Raw genomic sequence first — 19660 nt, 5'->3', positions numbered from 1 at the left:
AGTACCTGCAGCTTCCTGCAGCTTTCCACAAACCACTGTCCAGCAATTTTTCCTTATCTACTTTAAACCTAATCAGTTTAAAATAGAAAAAATTAAACCAACACAGCATCAATTTTAAAAAAGGCAGACACAAAAATCTTAAAGTACTCCTTAAGAGAAAACAGAACATGCATAAAATATCTATTGATAATAGATAAGAAATGCTGATATGTAGTTTTTGCCATCATATCCCCTTAAACTGTGAGATTTATAAGAATATTGCAGAATTATAGTCATATGACCACAAGTGAAAATAGTAAACATGAACAGAAAGATTTTCCAGCAGATGAAGAACAATGAAGAAAGCAAGGAAGTGTTCTAAAAGCCACGTCTAGATATCAATAATGCAAGAGAAAGAAAAAAAACTCTAAGACTTTTATACAAAATTCAGGACCATATTAGACCATGTTTATCCTTCTCTGCATATTCTAGAAGATAATTCAGAATTTATTTCCTAGCCAAAAATAAGGCAATGGTATTTGACAAGAACCAAACCTTGCACAGTAGAGTGGTAAACATTCTCTAGCTTTTCTCTTGTTAATTCATTTCTTATGAGCAACACTTCAAAATATGTGCTGCCTAATCAAACTGAGTTTCCTCATAACCAAATTACAAGTCCCTCACTTAAAAACCAAACTCCAATAAAGAACTAAATGAAGATTATGAGTATTAACCCCCTAATGCCTTATAATGATATGGAAGATCACACTAATTAAAAGTAGAAGAAACCCCTCTCAATCAGAAAGAAAGTGGGCATCACCATCCTAAAATCCTCAAGATTGAGGAATGAACAAACAAAAGGGAAGAATGCAACTATGGACTAAAGTAGACTTATTATTCTAGCAATGGAAAAACTTGATATAACACTGATATAAAGGCAGTGGTCACCAGCGTTTCTGACACGAGAGAGAGGGAAGAATAGGTATAAAATGGGGCGTTTTTGGTCCCATGAATTGTCTTGAATGGCACTGCAATGACAGATACAGGCCATTATACATTTTGCCAAAACTTATAAAAATGTGCAATGGAAAGTATAAACTATAATGTAAACTACTGACCATTGTTAGCAGCAATGTTTCAATATATGTTCATCAATTTTAACAAATGTACTACACTAATAAAAGATGGTGTTAATGGGGAAAAGTGTGGAAGGGAAAGGGATGGGGTTTGGGAATCCCCATATATTTTTGATGTATCATTTTTGTAATCTAAAGCTTCTTTAAAAAGAAAATAAAATGTAAAAAGTAGAAGAAAAATCAAAAACAGCATGTCAGTATTATATACAGAGCACTGTAAGAGCCATGAACTTCATATTTAGCTGTATACCATACACACTACTTTATCAGAGAAATAATTACATTCAATGGTATTATATATACTTCTAAAGTTTCTATAATTAAATGGAAAGTAAGCTACCAAAGCATTAAAACAGTAATCATTCTTTACTGAACATGTTTGAACAGGTAAAAATGATTAACTTTTTAAACCATATTACTACTATGTCTATATTCTATTTGTATAATAATTTAACTATAAAACTTTTAAATTATATTTCTATAAGCTCATGCTGCCAAAGAATTTGTTATGAAATTATTCAGTTGATTTTCTTTCTGTACATAGGTTTTCTTCTGACAATACATTATCATGTGAAATTACTGTATGTCCTTCACACATGATCTTCAGTTATCTGATACAAAATATCAATGTATCTATCATACATGAACAACTATTATTATTGCATAGACTAATTTATAGCATCAAGATATACACATATATCTTTTTATCCTTACTACTTAAATTTAAATTTTTCCCTCCTATATTTTTCATTCAGTTTACATGTCCTGAAAGTAGTAACTATCGCCTAATCAGCAACAAATATAAAATTGTTATTATCACTTCATTTATTCAACTACTGATAACAATATCTAGTAATATAAGTAGCACATGAAAGCTATTAAGAGTTACACAAGTTCCCTCACCCAAATCATTCCAAACGTAATTTAAGGAGGATGAAACCAGAGAATTAACACAAACATAAAACTATTCTCTACATATCAAATACAAATCAAGTTAGAAAGAACATGTTGGGGTATGCATGTGTTTGTGAGGAAAGGATTTTCAGTATTAGCATAATTAGAGAATTCATGTCATACCTGCGCTCCATAGATATATTTATCCAACATCTTCCCTCCTATTGTCTGCCCTCCTATATCCCAAACTTGAAGAGTAACATTCAAGTTTCCTAGAATACAAAAGATGAATATAAAAATAAGAATACAAAAAAGTTAAGAATATAACAGCTGAACACATTTTCATAGAACACAAAGCCACGTAAACTCTGAGCCCAATTTGCCTTTTGTTTTGCAGGTTCATATGGCCAGATATTTGGAGCTGTAAAATAATGTGAGAAGAAATGGTACTGAAGATCTACGTTTATACCTTTACCTCAAGTCCATGGAACCTCACTTCAAATCCGTAGGTTCTAAAACTCCAGAATAATAATACACTACAAAATAATAATAGACTACATAGTTTCAACTGGAATGAGTCTTTTTAAATGTGAATGTCAGGTTTTATATGTAACAGTAAACAATAAAAAAATTACATGTCCTCAAATTTAACCTATAAACTATATACATTTGATAGCACTGTTCAGAACTGATATAGGCTTCCTACCCTGTATATCACTATTGTGAGGCATTTATACTTGTTTAAAACATTTTCACTGAAATGAAATATGTGCTTCAATGCCTTCATAAAATAATGGAACTAATCTTCTACACATGAGCATTACAAAAAAGCGTTCTAAAATACTAAAAGGCAATGTTAAAAATAATTTTGTATATTTTGTAAAATATTTGGTTGACATAAAATGTTAAAAAGTAAGCTATTCTGTCTTAGTCCAACTAATCACTGGACTACAAAAGGCAAGTACAATGTCAAATATTGCATTTCAAATTATATTCCCTAACAAAATTACGCAGTTTACTCCAAAGGTAGGCAAAGGATCAATTAATACCTTCAAAATGGGCTCCCACACCAAAAATGTATCTTTTTTAATCATTTGCAAATCAGGAAAACTCAGTAAAATCTTAGAAACTAGAAAAAAAATGTATTCACTTAAAAAAAGGATAAAGACATGAATGCTCAAAAACAGTGTCAGTATAAAGCACTAAAGTTGGAGAAAGTTAGTCAAGCTGGATAAGCAGCAAATTTTTACCCTTAATTCTGAATTTTGTTGGGTTTGTACTACAATATTTCCATTATTTGGACATAGGTCTGTTCCATCTGCCAACGTGCAGAGGATTTACTTGAGGAACTTCTATCAGCATTAACGAGAGCTACTGAAGTTTATCATCATCATCCCACACACGCACACTTTCAATGCTCAAAGTAATGACCAAAATATTCTTAAAGTCCTATAAATACGAAAATAAATAGCTTTGCTCTATTCATTTTACGTGCAAAATTCTTCGTTCTTTTTACTTACTTCAAAAAATGTGCTTAACAATATAAACTTGTATAGAATAAGATTTTTGGCCAGTCAATAATTAATAGAAGATATTTAATATTCCCATTTTCCCCATGGCCAATAATCCCTATCTCTTAACTTCACATCAAGAAATGTAAAACTTTTCCCCCTTCCTTTTCATTCTAGTTCTGGTATTCAGAGACTATCCAAATTATGTGTTGTGAACAATTTGACTATAACTTTAGGATTATATGATCTTCACTACATGTTTCCATATTCTGACTACAATTATTTCAAGACCTTAAATCTTCAGTTGTCTCCCATCTGAAAGGCTTATATTCATGTTTTGAGGGAATTTTTAAAAATCCATACCTTTTTAAATCTTGTATTGTCGTGGTAGTGGTGGTGGTGACTTGCTTGATTTTTTATATATAGATTCTAGCAACTCAATAAAAAGAGCTATGCATTATTGACAATGTACTATTAATAATATGCAGGAAAAATAGATCAATATTTTACTACCATTATAGTTCAAACAAATTAACCTCATAGTTATTTCACATATCTACAAATGTGTTTTTAACTTCCACATTTGAATTTTATGTTTGTTAACACATAAAAATAAAATGGGGATTCCCTATTTAGTAAACAAAGTCACATAAAGATGTGATTTAAATCTATATTCATTTTAGTTATACAGGCATAAACATATGTAATATTCTATTTTCAAAATGATATAAAGGTATATGAGTATTCAAATCATCAGTATTATAGAATTTAAAAATCAAGAATTCATCTAATATAAATTTCTAACTAATAAAGAACTTTCAGGAATCTGTCAGCAATCTGTTATCAAATAAAAAGCTGCAAAATTCCTGCTCCTCTGTAAGAAATGACATGCAACTAGAAGAAAAATAAAATAAATGAGGTGACAAAATACAGGTAAGTTGCTTTTGGTATGAATCAAAGCCACCGAGAGGATTCAACAGTGACCTTGTAAAAGTACACTTGGTGCCTTGGTTAACCTTACTTAAAGTGCTGCAGAGTCAAGATGGAACTAAAAACACAAGTCTGCCCACTTCTTGTACTAAAGACTTAGAAATCCTTTTCACAGTAGAACGCTGTTTACTGGACTGTACCCACAAGCTTCCTGAAAGTATTTTGACTAAGACTCTTAAGCAGCTCTATCAGCAGAATCTCTGACTAACAGATACACTATTTTAAGCAGTAAAATCTGCACAGTGGTTGCATCCAGACTATACAGCATACCGGATCATGAAATATACTGAAATGGATAAGTATTTGCAAAGTAATGACCTTGAAAACTTGCATGAATAGAATGTGAATAGACTGGAGGTATTACACCCCTAACAATTGGACTGGTCAGAAGACTTACTATAATACTAACACATATTTGACCCACATATGTGAATTTTATAAATTCAATAATGCTGCCTATAGCACATGATACAAATATTAACCATCCTACATTTGACACTTATGAATTAAAATTAGAGTTGAACCATATAGGATATACTATGAACCCTGTAATTTATTTACCTATTTTTAATGTACCTATTAACTATATAAAATTAAGATACATTCAAACAATTTTTCCTACTGAAATTTCTACCATACTTTTGAGTCCAATTAGTAGCATAAAATCAACTGCCTTTAAGAAAATAGAAATTTTTTCTGGACCTTTGCCCATCAGAGAAAAACCTAAACAGGAAAATTAAAATACATTTGTTAAGAGTATGCATTTCCTAATGCCATTTTTAACATAAGTACTTTCTTATTCTAAAATTTAAAATATTATACTACAAATTTTTAATCCATAAATATCAAGTATTTTTTACAAAGTAATCAAAACCTAAAAATTGGTAATAATGTGCAACAGATCAGAAATCAATAAAAGTTAAATATATAACATATATAAAATATTCAAAACCAGTCTTTGTTGATAATGTTTAACAGAGTAGGTACTTGCTCCTTTATTTAAACTTTTAACTAAAAAATCTAAAAAGTTAAATTCTAATGAGACAAAAAGTTGATGCTTTTACTAATTCAGCAACTAAACAAAATTGTTAATAACTAAATACTATATTGAGGTTCCCTATGTACAATAACTGACTTCCCTGAAAATGTTTTTAAAAAAAGGTTTCAATATGTATATCATGTGACTTGTGCATGTATTCTGCTAGTGACTGTTGTAAATATTCTGAATGTAGCATTAACCTACCCATAAGAATAAGAATAATAAAAATAAATTGATATTTCTGATTTTGAATACATTGAAAGAAAATACAAATGAAACAAAATATTCATTGATCTCTCATTAAACCTCTTGCTGAGCAATAACTTAGTAATAGAAAGATTAGAATTATTTTCTCTTGCTGTTATCTTCTAACCTATTTTTCATTGGTGGGACAGTACAAACAATACAAGACATATCAAAGATGTTATTACTTATGAGTAGGCGGAATACCTCCATTTACCAAGAGTTTTCATCAGTTGCTTTAAAACTGCCATGGGGAGTTGCCTGATTGATGGGGTGCTTCAATGCTTAACAATTTCACTGATATCAGTATTTATGAAACCTCTTTCCACTGTATCACTCATGTTCCAGTATATAAATCTGACATTACACTTGCAACTGTTTCATTCAAATGTGTTTCCTCAGAGGAGAAAGACTGGTTTATAAAGTCAATCAAGATAAACTGCTTTTAATAAAAGACTTTAAATATAATTTAACCATTGCAAGCAAAAAGAACATTTTAAAGCCCTAATTGTACAGAAACTAATTTAAAACAGAAACTACTCTTTTTTTGTTATTATTTCTCTGTATTTCCCACAAAATGTGCTGCAACTGGCATCTAAATAGTTTCTTTGCATGGTGAACTGAAACATCTTGAATGCTCAAACTGTATTTTTATGAGTGCCTAGGGACCCTAAATTTTAGTAGTCTATTAAATGCCAGCAATTTCATGCTGCCTTGCATAAAACAGCATTCACATATTAGAGCATAGAAGTTCCATAGCTACATTATAGTTCTGTTCCAACTTTCTCAAACAAAAACTCAAGCAGAGGCTAATCAAAATAATATATTTTTTTTAAAATCCCCCCCAATCTTTTCACAGTTAATACAATATCTGTTGACAACTGTATAGCATTTGATTTTTTAAAAACTGCTTAGGATTTTATAATCAACTATTGTTCATCCTCAAAAAATGCAGAGTGGCCAAAACAAGGTAGGGGAGAAGTATAAAAACTTTTTTCTCATATCCTTGGCCAATATGCCTTCATGATCGATGATGATAAATGGTAGCCTCTGTAAACTAGACTTAGTGATTACATATATTTCCATGCAGAAGCAGCCCCAAAATTTATTTTATATGTCTTTTATTGTAAGATTTGTTACAATCTTCTATGTTAAGACTTTTTAGTTTCTTACCTGGCAATGTTATCCTTCTCAAAAAGAAATCCAGTCCTATAGTTTGTTTGTACTGTTTCCCAAAAGTTTCTTGAGCAAAACACGTAGCTAAGGAGGTCTAAAAATTGATGAACAGAATAACAAAATTAATTTCTTTGTTTTATAAATATAAACATAAAACCACTACTAAATCTTATTAGGTAATCTTAACATTTATTCCACCATTAATCCAAGCAGCAACTTTAAGCAATTTAATCAATTACAAGGGGAGGAGGGACTAACACTCCACCAGATAAATTTTACTTGCCAAAAGCTATCAGCAAGGACAATGCAGTAAACAGTTAAATCCCCTGGCTGTCAAGTCCCTCCTCCTTGTTATACATTAGAATTTGAAATTTATCATTGGGAAATACTGCAACAGCATGAATTAAGATCTGAATCTTATATGGCCATATTTATAGTTCAATGAAAATTTCAGAGATACTCTTTCATTTCCGAGAATAAATATTCTAAGAGTAGTCTGTGTCCTCAGCTAATATGTAGTACTAATTAAGGAGAGGAAAGCCTCCTTATGAAATCTCTCTTCTTTTTTTCCACAAAGAAAAGTACCTTTAGGTATCTAATCTCTTTATATATTAAAGATGTTAAATGAAAATGATTCTATAGAATGGCTGAAAATATGCATCTTTTAAATAAAGAGGTGTTTTTTTTTTAAGAATATAAAGCAGGCAAAATAAATACTTTCCATCCTTAAGAACCACAAAGCTAGAGTCACAAAACTATTACAGAATCAGAAGACATACACATCTATTTCTAAAATGAAAATTCAGCTTTATTCAAAAAACCTGGAGCTTTTTTTAAGACTGCTATTTCTTATCAAAGCAAAAGAACAATCATTGTCGTAACATATGAAATAACTCAAAGGGTTCATAAATATTTTAAATGCACTATTTTTATTTGTAACCTTCCCCAATAAGGAGAGAAAGGCAACTCTGTTAAGCTTTTATGCTCATCAAGACATACACTCAAAGTTAAGGGAAAATAATCCTTTTTTGTAATTTTAAAAGTTAAAGTTATATAACAATTCTTAAAATAATGAAAAGTAAGATAAAATCTCCAAGATAGCTTATTATAGTTCATTATGATGTCAATACAGAAATCCAAAAGAAAACTTGGCTAAATTTCAATTCCTTTAACCAAGAAGACCTAAAATTCCTCTTGCCAAAAGAACCATATTTTTCACAAAGACGGTAATTTGTACACCCTAACTTCAAAAATTTAATATTTAAATACTTAGCCTTTGTAATAAACTTCTAAAATATTTGGACAAATATTTATTAAGCACTACTCATTAATGAAAAGGTATTCTGCTAGACATTGACAATTAATTCATTACCTAAAACTTTAAAAAACATATTTTGCTTCCTTGAAGCATTTAACAATAACATCAAAACTAATATCAAAATAAGTAAGGTAAACATTCATTTATAAAGCTTTTTGGCTTTCATTTAGCCTTAGTTATGCCACTGAGCTTACCTAACTTAGAGCACAAAATCATCTGTAAAGAGGTGAAGAGGCTCAGATTTATGGAGAAAAATAACTATTTCCATTTAAAATATTACAGATATTTCAAAACGTTTAATATATGGATGGTTGAAACACTTTTAAAAGTCAAAGAGAAAATCAAGGCATACATAACATCAGCATAATTTCACTTAAGGAATTTTTCACTTTCCTTTAAGATTCTCAAAATTCAATATTTTTATATTAATGAATATTCAGGATAATTCTAAGTTCTTTTTTTTGGACATAGGATTTCTAGATTTTGAAAGTTTCACTCCACAGTTTTGAGGCAAATGTAAAAACTAGCGCTTTCAATTGGAATAGATATAAACTGTGAAAATTATAGGTCATTGGGAACACACAAAATATTAAAATGGGTTTTTAATCTCTTGACATATTGCTATAAAAATTAAAAAGAGGATCAACTGAATTAGATGGGGGAGGACACTTTCCTCTTCAATAATCTGGACTCTGAGCCATCTTTTCACATTCCATAACTTCTCACAGGTCACTATATAAGCACCCTTCTTAAACAATTATGAAATAAAAAACCAACCGTCATATCTGAAACATTTTTATCTGACTCTTTGTATTTTTTTGGTTTGGAAAATTGTGCTAATAATTTTTAATCACACTAATTAAAAAAAAGACACAATAAACACAGAATATTTTGTCTCTAAAAATCTTTAAAAATATGTAAGAAAATCAAAAGCATGCATCAGAACAGGAGAGGGAAAGAAACACTTGTTACTAGGGGGAGGAGCTAAGTTTCTTTGGAAAACAGCAATACTCAATTGCTTCTGCCAATGTATATAAAAATGCCCAGTGTGAGAATAAGCATGAAAACTAATGTCAGGAAAAAATGGCCAGGAGTTACATTAGGATACAGTAAGGATGAAAAAGGATGAGTTCATAAAAGAAAAGGACAGTAAAGGAAATGGAATGGGACTGTTACTAGCTGACAATAATTTAAGAGCTGAATAGGGTGTGGAGGGAAAAATCCTTGATAATATGAATAATGAAAGATTAGGTTTCGGATGCTTGTTATTAGGAAATTTCTGGCAGGAAAAAAGCTGTTATGATTTTTAAACAGATTAGTCAAGATTATGAAGACTCAGAGCACCAGAAAGAATATAATCACTGTTATTCTTTGAAGAAGGATAGTCCAATTCGATGATACGGAAATGCAAAAATTATACTTTGCTGCACAACAGACAAAGATAAAAAACTTAATTATTCAAACTAAATTAGCAAATATGGGAAAACACAAGCTAGATGAAAAATACTGGGAGAAAAATGAACAAAAGTTTACAGAATCATGATAGAATGAAGGATGATGGGCAATTTTGGTATCTTTTTACAAGTGTATTAATGCTATATACTAGGATCATAATTTTAAACAGGAATTAAACTTGCTTATGAATTCATTTTGGTAAGATTTAGGAAATGAAAATTAGAAGGTTTTCAAAAGAAAAGCTAAATAATGAAAAACAAAAATATAGCAAGATTTTTATTAAAGTTAATAAAGGTGTTAGAAAAATGACATATAAAACAATTCACCCATTCAAAAAGATTTTTAAAAATACAAAAATTCATATTAATACTGCATTAAGAAAAGTGATCCCAAGTTCTCTTCTTCCCCAAAATGTTTAAAGGTAATCAGAGTATATCAAGTGGTTTTCCTTGGCAATAAAAATCAGTAACAAAGTATCCAGAAAGACAAGAAAGAAATTAACAGAATTCTCCAAATTTCGTACACGAATATGCCTTTCCCAGGGGCCCTAGAAAATCAAATCTGCTGACCAGGCAGGAGCAACTGTGCAGTGCCTACTGCCAGGAAAAATGTAAAGAGAAGGCATCACTAAAGAAACCAGCGCCCAAACTACACCAGCAACATGGAAACGTGCAGCCAATAAATGGGAAACTGGTAGTAATAATAACTTGTGTTTTGAAGACTCAGTTGGGAAAAGGAGGGGAGTAGAAGAGAGATAAACTTAAGCAATATTCCCAGAAAGCATGTTGGTGCCTTTGACAGAAGAGAGTAGTGTAAAGGCGCCCAGGACAGAGGCTCTTGGCTTTATTTTAGGAGTGGATAACAGACCCCTTTGATACAGATCCTCTTCCCAAGTACCAGACAATGTTTATCCCATTTCAGGAGTTCCACAGACCTAGGTTAAAGACCCCGGCCTTGGAGGTAAGTGAACTGGCTGGCTGGCACCGATATTCTCACGCACCCATTCATTCAACCGCCACGGTCGGCTAGACTGTAAGGCAGGGATCCCCTGTCATGCTAGCAGCTGTACCCGCAGCATCCAGCCCACAACTGGAGCTCATTAAATTGAATGAACGCTTGTAATGACAGGTGCTGTACCGGGACCAGAGATGAAAAGGTACGATACCAACACAACGGCTAACGTTTATTGAGTGCACTCCATGTTCTGAAGGCTTTATGTGTGTTTTCACGTTTAATCTCCAAAACAACCTCTTGAGGTGAGCCCTACTGATGGCCATTTTTTCTTGCGAGTCACAAAGAGGTTAGCAATTTGCTCTCCAATAACCCAACATTTACGTGATGGAGCCCCAATCCTCACCCAGGGAATCGGATTCCAGAGCCAAGCCCTTGGGAGCTCACAGTGCAATGAAGCATCAGAAACGGCAAAGGGGGGGAGAAAAGGAGCCAAGTGTGACCTGGACTAAAGCAAAAGGTTAAGATGCTTTGGCAGATCCTTGACAGTCCTGCGAGGCAAGAGGCTGGAAAGCTTCCCAGGGAGGTGATGCTGGCCCGAGTCTTGACGGATTAGGAGTTCACGATCCAGGCAGGGAGCTGGGAAGTGACTTTTTTTAAGGGGGAGCTGGACAGCTCTGGTTACCCAACACTGAGCGCCTGCTAGGTGTCCGCCCCCAGGCCAGGCGGGCCTGGGCCTACACGCCCCGGGGTTCGGGGTTAAGGATGCAACGCCCGGCCAGGAGGAGGACGCTTCGAGGCGCAGGGGGCCGCGCCGGGGTTCCTGCAGGCCCAGGACGGCGGGCCCGCCCGAGGACTGACCTTCCCGGAGGTGCCGTCCCCCAGCACGACGATTTTCAGTTGCCGGTCCTGGCTCTCTTCCTCAGAGTCCGACATGGTGTCCCGGGAACCCGGCCCGCCCCCCGAGGTGGAGGGAGGAAGGAAAAAGAAGGGGGCCGCCGGGGGCGGGGGAGTGGACGGAGGGCGGCACTGGGGGTAGGACCCCCCGCCCCGGTGTCTTAGCGGCCGCCGGAGGAATCCGGGGCGAATCACTCGCCGGGCGCCATCTTGCCCAGATCCCCACCCCCCTGCGCGCGGCCCCGCCCCTGCGCGCCTCCGCGGGCGCGCGCCCCCGCCTCGGCACCAACCGGCGCCGCCCGCGAGCCGCCCCGGCGAACCGAACCACTCGCGGGCCGTGGCTGGGGGGGAGACTGGGTGCGAGCCCGAAAGAAGAGACGCCGCGCTGCGCACGCAGAAGCAGCCGGCAAGAAGAAAGAGACAAATGGGCGGTTCAAACTAGGGAGAAACATAGACGCCGAGTGGATCACCGCCGTTCTATCGGATTCCCCTGCTGCCCTCCCCCCCTCGCGAAGGGACTTGAGGCAAATGGTTCAGCCCCACGTAGTACCGCGGGTGGCGCTGGGGCTGCGCGCGCCGTTGCGAAGGAAGCCGAGGGGTGGGGGAGGCGGCGGGGCGGGGCCGAGGTCTGAGGCGCCGCGGTCGCGGGTTACCAGGCGGCGCGCGTCCGCGAGGGGCCCCTGGAGCTGGGGTCGACTCCGGAGGTCAAGCCCGGGAAGAGGGAGGGCGCGGAGGGCAGCGGCTGGGCTGGGGGGAGGGGGCGGTTGCCAAGCATGGGGGAACCGCGGGAAGGCCCGTGAGGGGACGGGGCTGCCTCAGCCTTGAGCCCTGGCGAAACCTCATTTCGGCTTCTCAAACCCGGGGTTAACTGTCCTGAACGCGCACAGTCCGACGCCCCACTCTGGACACTCCCTGGCGCCCGTTCTTTACTCTGGAGCGGCAGTTCTCAAAGTGTGCTGCGAGGATCCCTGGAGGGCCCGGAGAATTTAACGCGGACAAGTTCAATCTCACCAGTCCACAGAGGAGTTTTCAGAGATGCGTGGCTTGTTCGGCGTCAGCCCTAGCAGAGAAAGGAGTGTGTGCCGGTGTATTCTTCTGTTTAAACATTTCTCAGTATTACCTTCAGCACAGTAATGATAGCTATAATTCACATAATCAGGAACTCTTTGGAATGCACAATAATTAAGGGTGTAGGGAGGGCCGAAGTGAAGGAAGCTTGAGAACTGCTGCCCTGGATCGTCTGAGTCTAGGTGTGTGGGTTAATAAGATAACTGAAGAGTACAATATAAGGAGATAAATAAAATAATAATGCTGACCTACTATGTGTCATTATTAATCTCTCAACGTAGATTATCACAGTTTACTCATTATCGCTGTCATTGGGCTGTGACATGCTTAGAACGTCTACAGCCTTCTTGCCTATTTTATAGCCTTGTGGTTGTGAGAGAAAACACTAAGGTACTTTAAGGGAGCTATTCCATTATTTGCTGACGAAAACATCCCAACTGGCACAACTACTCTTGGCCAAAACCTAGATTTAGCTGAAATTATGAGATGGATTTTCATTTGTGGTTTCATAGGAAGGAAGATTTCGAAGAACGTTTCCCCAGTTTCCGATCAATTTCCTAGATGACTGCTCTGGAGGATTTGGATATAAGTGCATCCCTAAAATGTTCTTATATGAAACAAAAGCTTGCAATGTTTTAGTGACCATGTTTTACACATCTATGGCAGGTTTGCACATTTTAAATTAGAATTTGAGGATATGGAGCCATAGTTGTAAATTTAAAAGAAAAAAAAAAAATCTCTTATGTTGAGAACCATGCTAGCATTGAAAGCTATCTAACCACTGCTAGAATCAGCTGCTGTTACTGAGGTGAAAAGCCATTGTTGGAGCAACAGTCACAGGAATATGGAGCATAAAAGAAATACCAAGTTCCTTCTACCTTGTCCTTCTTTACAATCTCCCTCTAAGTTCTCCCCTATGGACAGAACCTAAGGAAGCCAGCTTACAAAGGAGAAATGTAATTTGGAGAGCACTAGTCCCATCATGGTTAAGTCGATGTAGAAGGCAGATTTAGAGTTAAAAGATAATACCTTAATAACCAACATAATACCAATTGTTAGGGAAGATGTGGATCTGGAGGAACTTTTATACACTGCTTGTGGGAAGTACAAAGAACCACTTTGGGAAACAGTTCCATGTTATCTTGTAAAGTTGAAAATTTGCATACCCTATGAACCAGCAATTCCACTCCCAGATATATACCCTGGGAAAATTCATGCATAAATGGACTAGGAGACATGTTCAAGAATATTCATAAGCCCATTTTCATTAGAACAATAACAACAGGATAAATGGATTGTGGCATATTCATACAAAGAAATACTACAGAGCAGGGAAAAATGAATGAACTACAGCTTCATGGATTAATCTTAGAAACAAAACATGAGGGAAGCAGATTTGCTTCAACTGTTAGAGAGGCATATAGGAGGTCCAGGGTCAAAACGAGAGCCTCCTGGCCTGTGTGGTGAGCTGGCCCACATGCAGTGCTGCAGCACACAAGGAGTGCCTTGCCACACAGGGGTGTCCTCCACGTGGGGGTGTCCCCCACATAGGGGAGCCCCCATGTACAAGGAGAGCCACCCCATGCAAAAAAATCGCAGCCTGCCCAGGAGTGGCGCCGCACACACGGAGAGAAGACACAACAAAAAGAGACCCAGATTCCTAGTGCCGCTGACAAGAATGCAAGCAGACACAGAAGAACACACAGTGAATGGACACAGAGAGCCCAGACTGGGGGGTGGGGGGAAGGAGAGAGAAATAAATAAAATAAATAAATCTTTAAAAAAAAAAGTTGAGTGGAAAACACTGATACCAAAAGACTGTGTACAGTATGATACAATATTTATAAAGTTCAAAAACAAGCAAAACTACATGTACATAAATGCATGTATGTATACTGTTGTGGTTTGAATTGTGTTGCCCCGAAAAGATAAGTTAAAGTCCTAATCCCCAGTACCTCAGAATATGACTTTATTTTTAAATAGGGTCATTACAAATCGAACTAGGCAAGTTAAAATGAGGTCATACTGGAGTAGAGGGGCCCTTAATCCAATATGACCAGTGTCTGTATAATAAGGGGAGGGAGACACAAACAGAGACAGGAAACAGCCATGTACTGATGGAAGCAGAGATTGCCACAAGCAAGGAATGCCAAGGATTGCCGGCCACTGCTAGAAGCCAGGAGGGAACCATAGAACAGCTTCTTCAGAGGGAACATGGCCCAGGACATACCTTGATTTGAATTTCTGGCCTCCAGAATTGTGAGACAATAAATGTTGTTTAAGCCATGCATTTTTTAGTACTTGGTTATGGCAACCCTGGGAAACTAAAACAGGCATAGATCATACTTAGATGACAAAACTATACCAACATAAAAGCAAGAGAATGATGAACACAAAATTCTAATTTGCAGTAACCTTGAAATGGGAGGAAGAAAGTGGACAGAATAAGGTAGGAAAATAAAAGGACATACAGATTATTATCAGTATATTAGTTCTTAGGCTGAATGATGGCTTCAAAAGTAGTCATTACATTCCACTGAAGTTCTGATATCTTCCATCATGTAGATAATTTCCATGTCTCTCTTTTATAATAAACTATTGATAATCCAGTGTCTCTAAAATTTAGTTTCACTGTACTAATATAAACATTGCCAAATGAAAATATGTAAATGAAAAAAGCATTTGGTACATAGTATTTCTACAATATTTACAAAAGAGTATAACTGGTATGATCTCATTTATATAAAGTTCAAAAACAGGCAAAACTGGTCCATGGTGTTAGAAGTCAGGATATTAATGACTCTTTGATAAAGATAGTGAATGGAAGAGGGGCACAAGAGAATCTTCTTGGATCATGTTCTTTATGTGGATGGTGGTTACATGGGAATATTTAATTTGTGAAAATACATTGATCAGTATATCAATCTTACTCAATTTCTTTGAGGAAAATAGAAAGAAAAAAAAAAGAACCACCCCCAATTTGTTTTATGAGGACAGAATAACCTTGATAGTAAAACCTGATAAAAATTTAGCAAACTAAAAGAGAACTTTCTTAATCTGACAACAAGTACCTACCAAAAAAACCTACAGCAGATACAAAAATATTGAATTGGAGGAGAGACAAAATGCCCACTAGAAGATCACCCCTTCTATTAAACATTTATTCTGGAGTCCTAGCCCATCTAAAATCATAATTTTTTGTAAGTTTAAAGTTTGGAAAGGAAAAAAATAAAGACTTTTTCTATTTGCAGATGACATAATTTATATATTAAAAATCCAAAAGGATCAATAGGTAAACCATTTTAATTTAAAAGTATATGTAGCAGTGTTACCTGACAGAAGTCAAATCTATACTTTTCTTTTTTAAAAGATTTATTTATCCCCTCGGGCACACACACATTGTCTGCTCTCTATGTCCATTCACTGTGCATTCTTCTGTGTCTGCTTGTCTTCTCTTTAGGCAGCACCAGGAACTGATCCTGGAACATTCCAGAGTGGGAGAAAGATGCTAAATCTCTTGCACCACCTCAGCTACCTTGTCTGTTGATTCTCTTATTGTCTCTCCTCTGTGTCTCTTTTTGTTGCATCATCTTGCTGCATGAGCACTGCACTTGGACCAGCATTCCACCCCGGCCAGCTCGTCACACAGGCCAGCACTCCACATGGGCCAGCTCTCTGCTCCGACCAGTTTGCTGCACAGGCCAGTTTGCCTTCACCAGGAGGCCCCAGGAATTGAACCCTGGACCTCCCATATGGTAGACAGGAGCCCAATAATTTGAGCCACATCTGCTTCCCAATATACTATTTCTATATACATATAAAAATGAAGTTTATAAAACAATACCACTTCTGCACTTTTCAGGATGTGGTATTCAGGTTATAATTCAGTACATTTTGTTTTGTTTTAAATATCTTTTACAAAATAGTTTTTTAAAAAATACTCCAAATAGGAAAAAATCTCATGATATATAAGACCTCTACAAAGACAACCGGGAACTATTATTGAGAAAATTTAATGAAAACCTAAAAGAATAGACATACAATATTCATGGAGTGACAGCTCTAAATTTAATCTATAGAATAAATACAATTCTAGTCAAAATCCAAGCCGACTTTTCTTTGAACATTGAAAAGTTGATTCTAAAATGCTTATGGAAATATAAAGGCCAAGAACACAGCCAGAATATTCTTGAAGAAGAACCAGGTTAAAGGTCTTAATTTACCATAGAATAAATTTATTGTAGTTACAGTAATTAAGATAGTCTAGGGAAGAGGCTGTGGCTCAAGCAATTGAGTTCCAGTTTACCATAGAGAGGACCCGGGTTCAATTCCCAGGACCTCCTCATAAAAAAAAGAAAGAAAATGGTGTCCCAGACCTGCACGGAGAGGCACAGGCCCCCATGTGGCAAAGGGTGCACCAAAAAGATGACACAACCATGAAAAGATTCATATATATATTCTTGACTCATCACAAAGGTGGGACTCCAGTGAGGAGGGGCTGTCTTTTCAATAAGTAGTGCTGGGTCAATTGGATATTTATATAGAACAAAAATAAATCGACTCATACCTTATACCATATTCAAATATCAGTTCCAGACATACTATAACAAAAGTAAAAAATTCCTAAAAGATTACATAGGACAGTATCATCATGATCTTGGGGTTTTTCAGAGGACACAAGAGAAACTAATCTTCAAGGAAAACTGTGATTAAATCACATCAAAATGTTTACATTTTGTTCATCAATAGACATGGGTTTTTTTTGTTTTTTTGTTTTTTTTATTTCTCTCTCCTTCCCCGCCCCCCCACCAGTTGTCTGCTCTCTGTGTCACTGTGTGTTCTTCTGTGACCGCTTCTATCCTTATCAGCAGCACCAGGAATCTGTGTTTCTTTTTGTTGCATCATCTTATTATGTCAACTCTCCATGTGTGTGGTGCCATTGTTGGGCAGGCTGCACTTCCCTTCGCGCTGGGCAGCTCTCCTTATGGGGCACACTCCTTGTGCGTGGGGCTTCCCTATGCGGGGGACACCCCTGTGTGGCAGGGCACTCCTCGCATGCATTAGCACTATGCATGGGCCAGCTCCACACCAGTCAAGGAGGCCCGGGGTTTGAACTGCTGACCTCCCATGTGGTAGGCGGACGCCTTATCTATTGGGCCAAGTCCGCTTCCCTGTAGACATGTTTTTAAAAATGAAAATGCAAAACTCAGATTGGGAGAAGATATTTTCAATACAAAGGACTTGTATCTAGAATTGGAAAGAACACCTACATGAATAATAAAGAGAAAAGTATTGGACATAAGGCTTAAATAGACATGTCACAAAATGGCCAATAAACATGAAAAGGTGCTTAATTTCATTAGTAATCAGAGAAATGCAAATAGAAACCACAAATAAGATACCACTACATCCCCAGCAGAATGGCTAAGAATACAACTGGAATTGCCAAGTGTTGGAGATGAGGTGAAATCATGTTAAGCTTTCCCTACACTGTTAGTAGATGTGTAAATAACTATAACTACTTTGGAAACCCATTTGGCATTGTCTATTAGTTTTTTTGGTTTTTGTTTTTGTTTTTTTTTTCCCCTCCCTCCCACCCCAGTTGTCTGTTTTCTGTGTCTATTTGCTGCATCTTCTTTGTCCGCTTCTGTTGTCAGTGGCACAGGAACCTGTGTTTCTTTTTGTTGCATCATCTTGTGTCAGTTCTCCTTGTGTGCAACACCATTCCTGGGCAGGCTGCACTTTCTTTCGTGCTGGGCGGCTCTCCTTACAGGGCGCGCTCCTTGCGCGTGGGGCTCCCCTACGCGGGGACACCCCTGCATGGCAGGCACTCCTTGTGCACATCAGCACTGCGCATGGGCCAGCTCCACATGGGTCAAGGAGGCCCGGGGTTTGAACCACGGACCTCCCATGTGGTAGACGGAGGCCCTAACCACTGGGCCAAGTCTGCCGCCTATTAGTTTTTGAATATATGTACCCAAAGGTCCAGCAATTTCATTGCTTAGTACCAACACAACCAAAATGCATCCAAAGACATGTACAAGAAAATTCATACCAGCATTATTCATAATACCCAAAAACTGGAAACAAGCCAAATTTCTATAGCAGTTGAAAGGATGAATTCATTCATATCCACACAATGAATGGAATATTGTACAGCAATGAAAATGAATGAATTGCTTACATGTTACAATGTAATGTTGAACAAAAGAAGCCAGCCACAAACAAGTGCATACTTTATGATTCCATTTATATAAAGTTCAAAAAGTAACATTTGGTATGAGAAATCAAAGTAATGGTTATCTCTGGGAAGAAGAAGGTGGTGGGTGTCCATGAGGGGGACACAGAGAAATTTTTGGGGGTACCGAAGATGTTCTATTTCATTATGTGGGTGGGGATCACAAGAATGTGTCCAGTTTCTTATAGTTCATTAATGTAATGTGTGTTATTCTTAAATTAAAATTATAAATATATACCTATGTAATTGACAGTAATTGCAGAGTAAAATTAAATCTAGAAAAATAGAAACCAACTGATTAATAGCCAGTAACAGTACTGAAATTACAGAGAACTTTCACTTTCCATGGTATACATTTCTGGATTATGTGTTCATTTTTACAATGAGCATGAATTTGTTTTGTAATCAGAAAATAAAAGGTAAAAAAAAGGTCAACAACAAAAGACTAATGTTTACCTACAGTCCTTTTCACACTGGGCAGATAAGAATTTTATGTCATTAGTAGATTTCACTAATGCATAGAAAACCTGTTAGTTTCATAATCATCTAAAAGCCTTTGTTTGAAAAGAAAAAAAAAATACTCTTGCTTGTAAAAGAACCCCGGGCTGGTTTGTGAGCTGCAGTTTCCCAGCTGTCCACAGTTCTGCCTCATTGCTTGGGGATGTGCTTCACTGATTCCTAAAGCATAGCCCCAGACAAAACCAAAAATCTATAGAGCAGGGGAGCTCTGAAATCACCTATGCAGCTGTGAAAACCAGCCCTATC

The 19660-nt window shown here is 36.9% G+C and overlaps 1 protein-coding gene across 1 annotated transcript in view; it reads right to left on the bottom strand.

Annotated features, from left to right (window-relative positions):
- The window catches only part of RAB28 (RAB28, member RAS oncogene family), a 135137-nt gene extending 123306 nt beyond the window's left edge, over positions 1-11831 (bottom strand). Inside the window, exons 1-3 of the mRNA XM_058300945.2 lie at positions 11554-11831; positions 6966-7062; positions 2193-2281 (exon numbers count right to left, since the gene is read on the bottom strand). Of these exons, the coding sequence (XP_058156928.1) occupies positions 2193-2281; positions 6966-7062; positions 11554-11628 (261 nt within the window). The 5' untranslated portion in view covers positions 11629-11831. The remainder of the gene's footprint in view (positions 1-2192; positions 2282-6965; positions 7063-11553) is intronic.
- Positions 11832-19660: the final 7829 nt, after the last annotated feature.

Source organism: Dasypus novemcinctus, chromosome 1, assembly GCF_030445035.2.
Source record: "Dasypus novemcinctus isolate mDasNov1 chromosome 1, mDasNov1.1.hap2, whole genome shotgun sequence".
Lineage (NCBI taxonomy): Eukaryota > Metazoa > Chordata > Mammalia > Cingulata > Dasypodidae > Dasypus > Dasypus novemcinctus.
The sequence above is the reverse complement of the archived record's forward strand: the minus strand, read 5'-3'. Positions and strand labels throughout refer to the sequence as shown.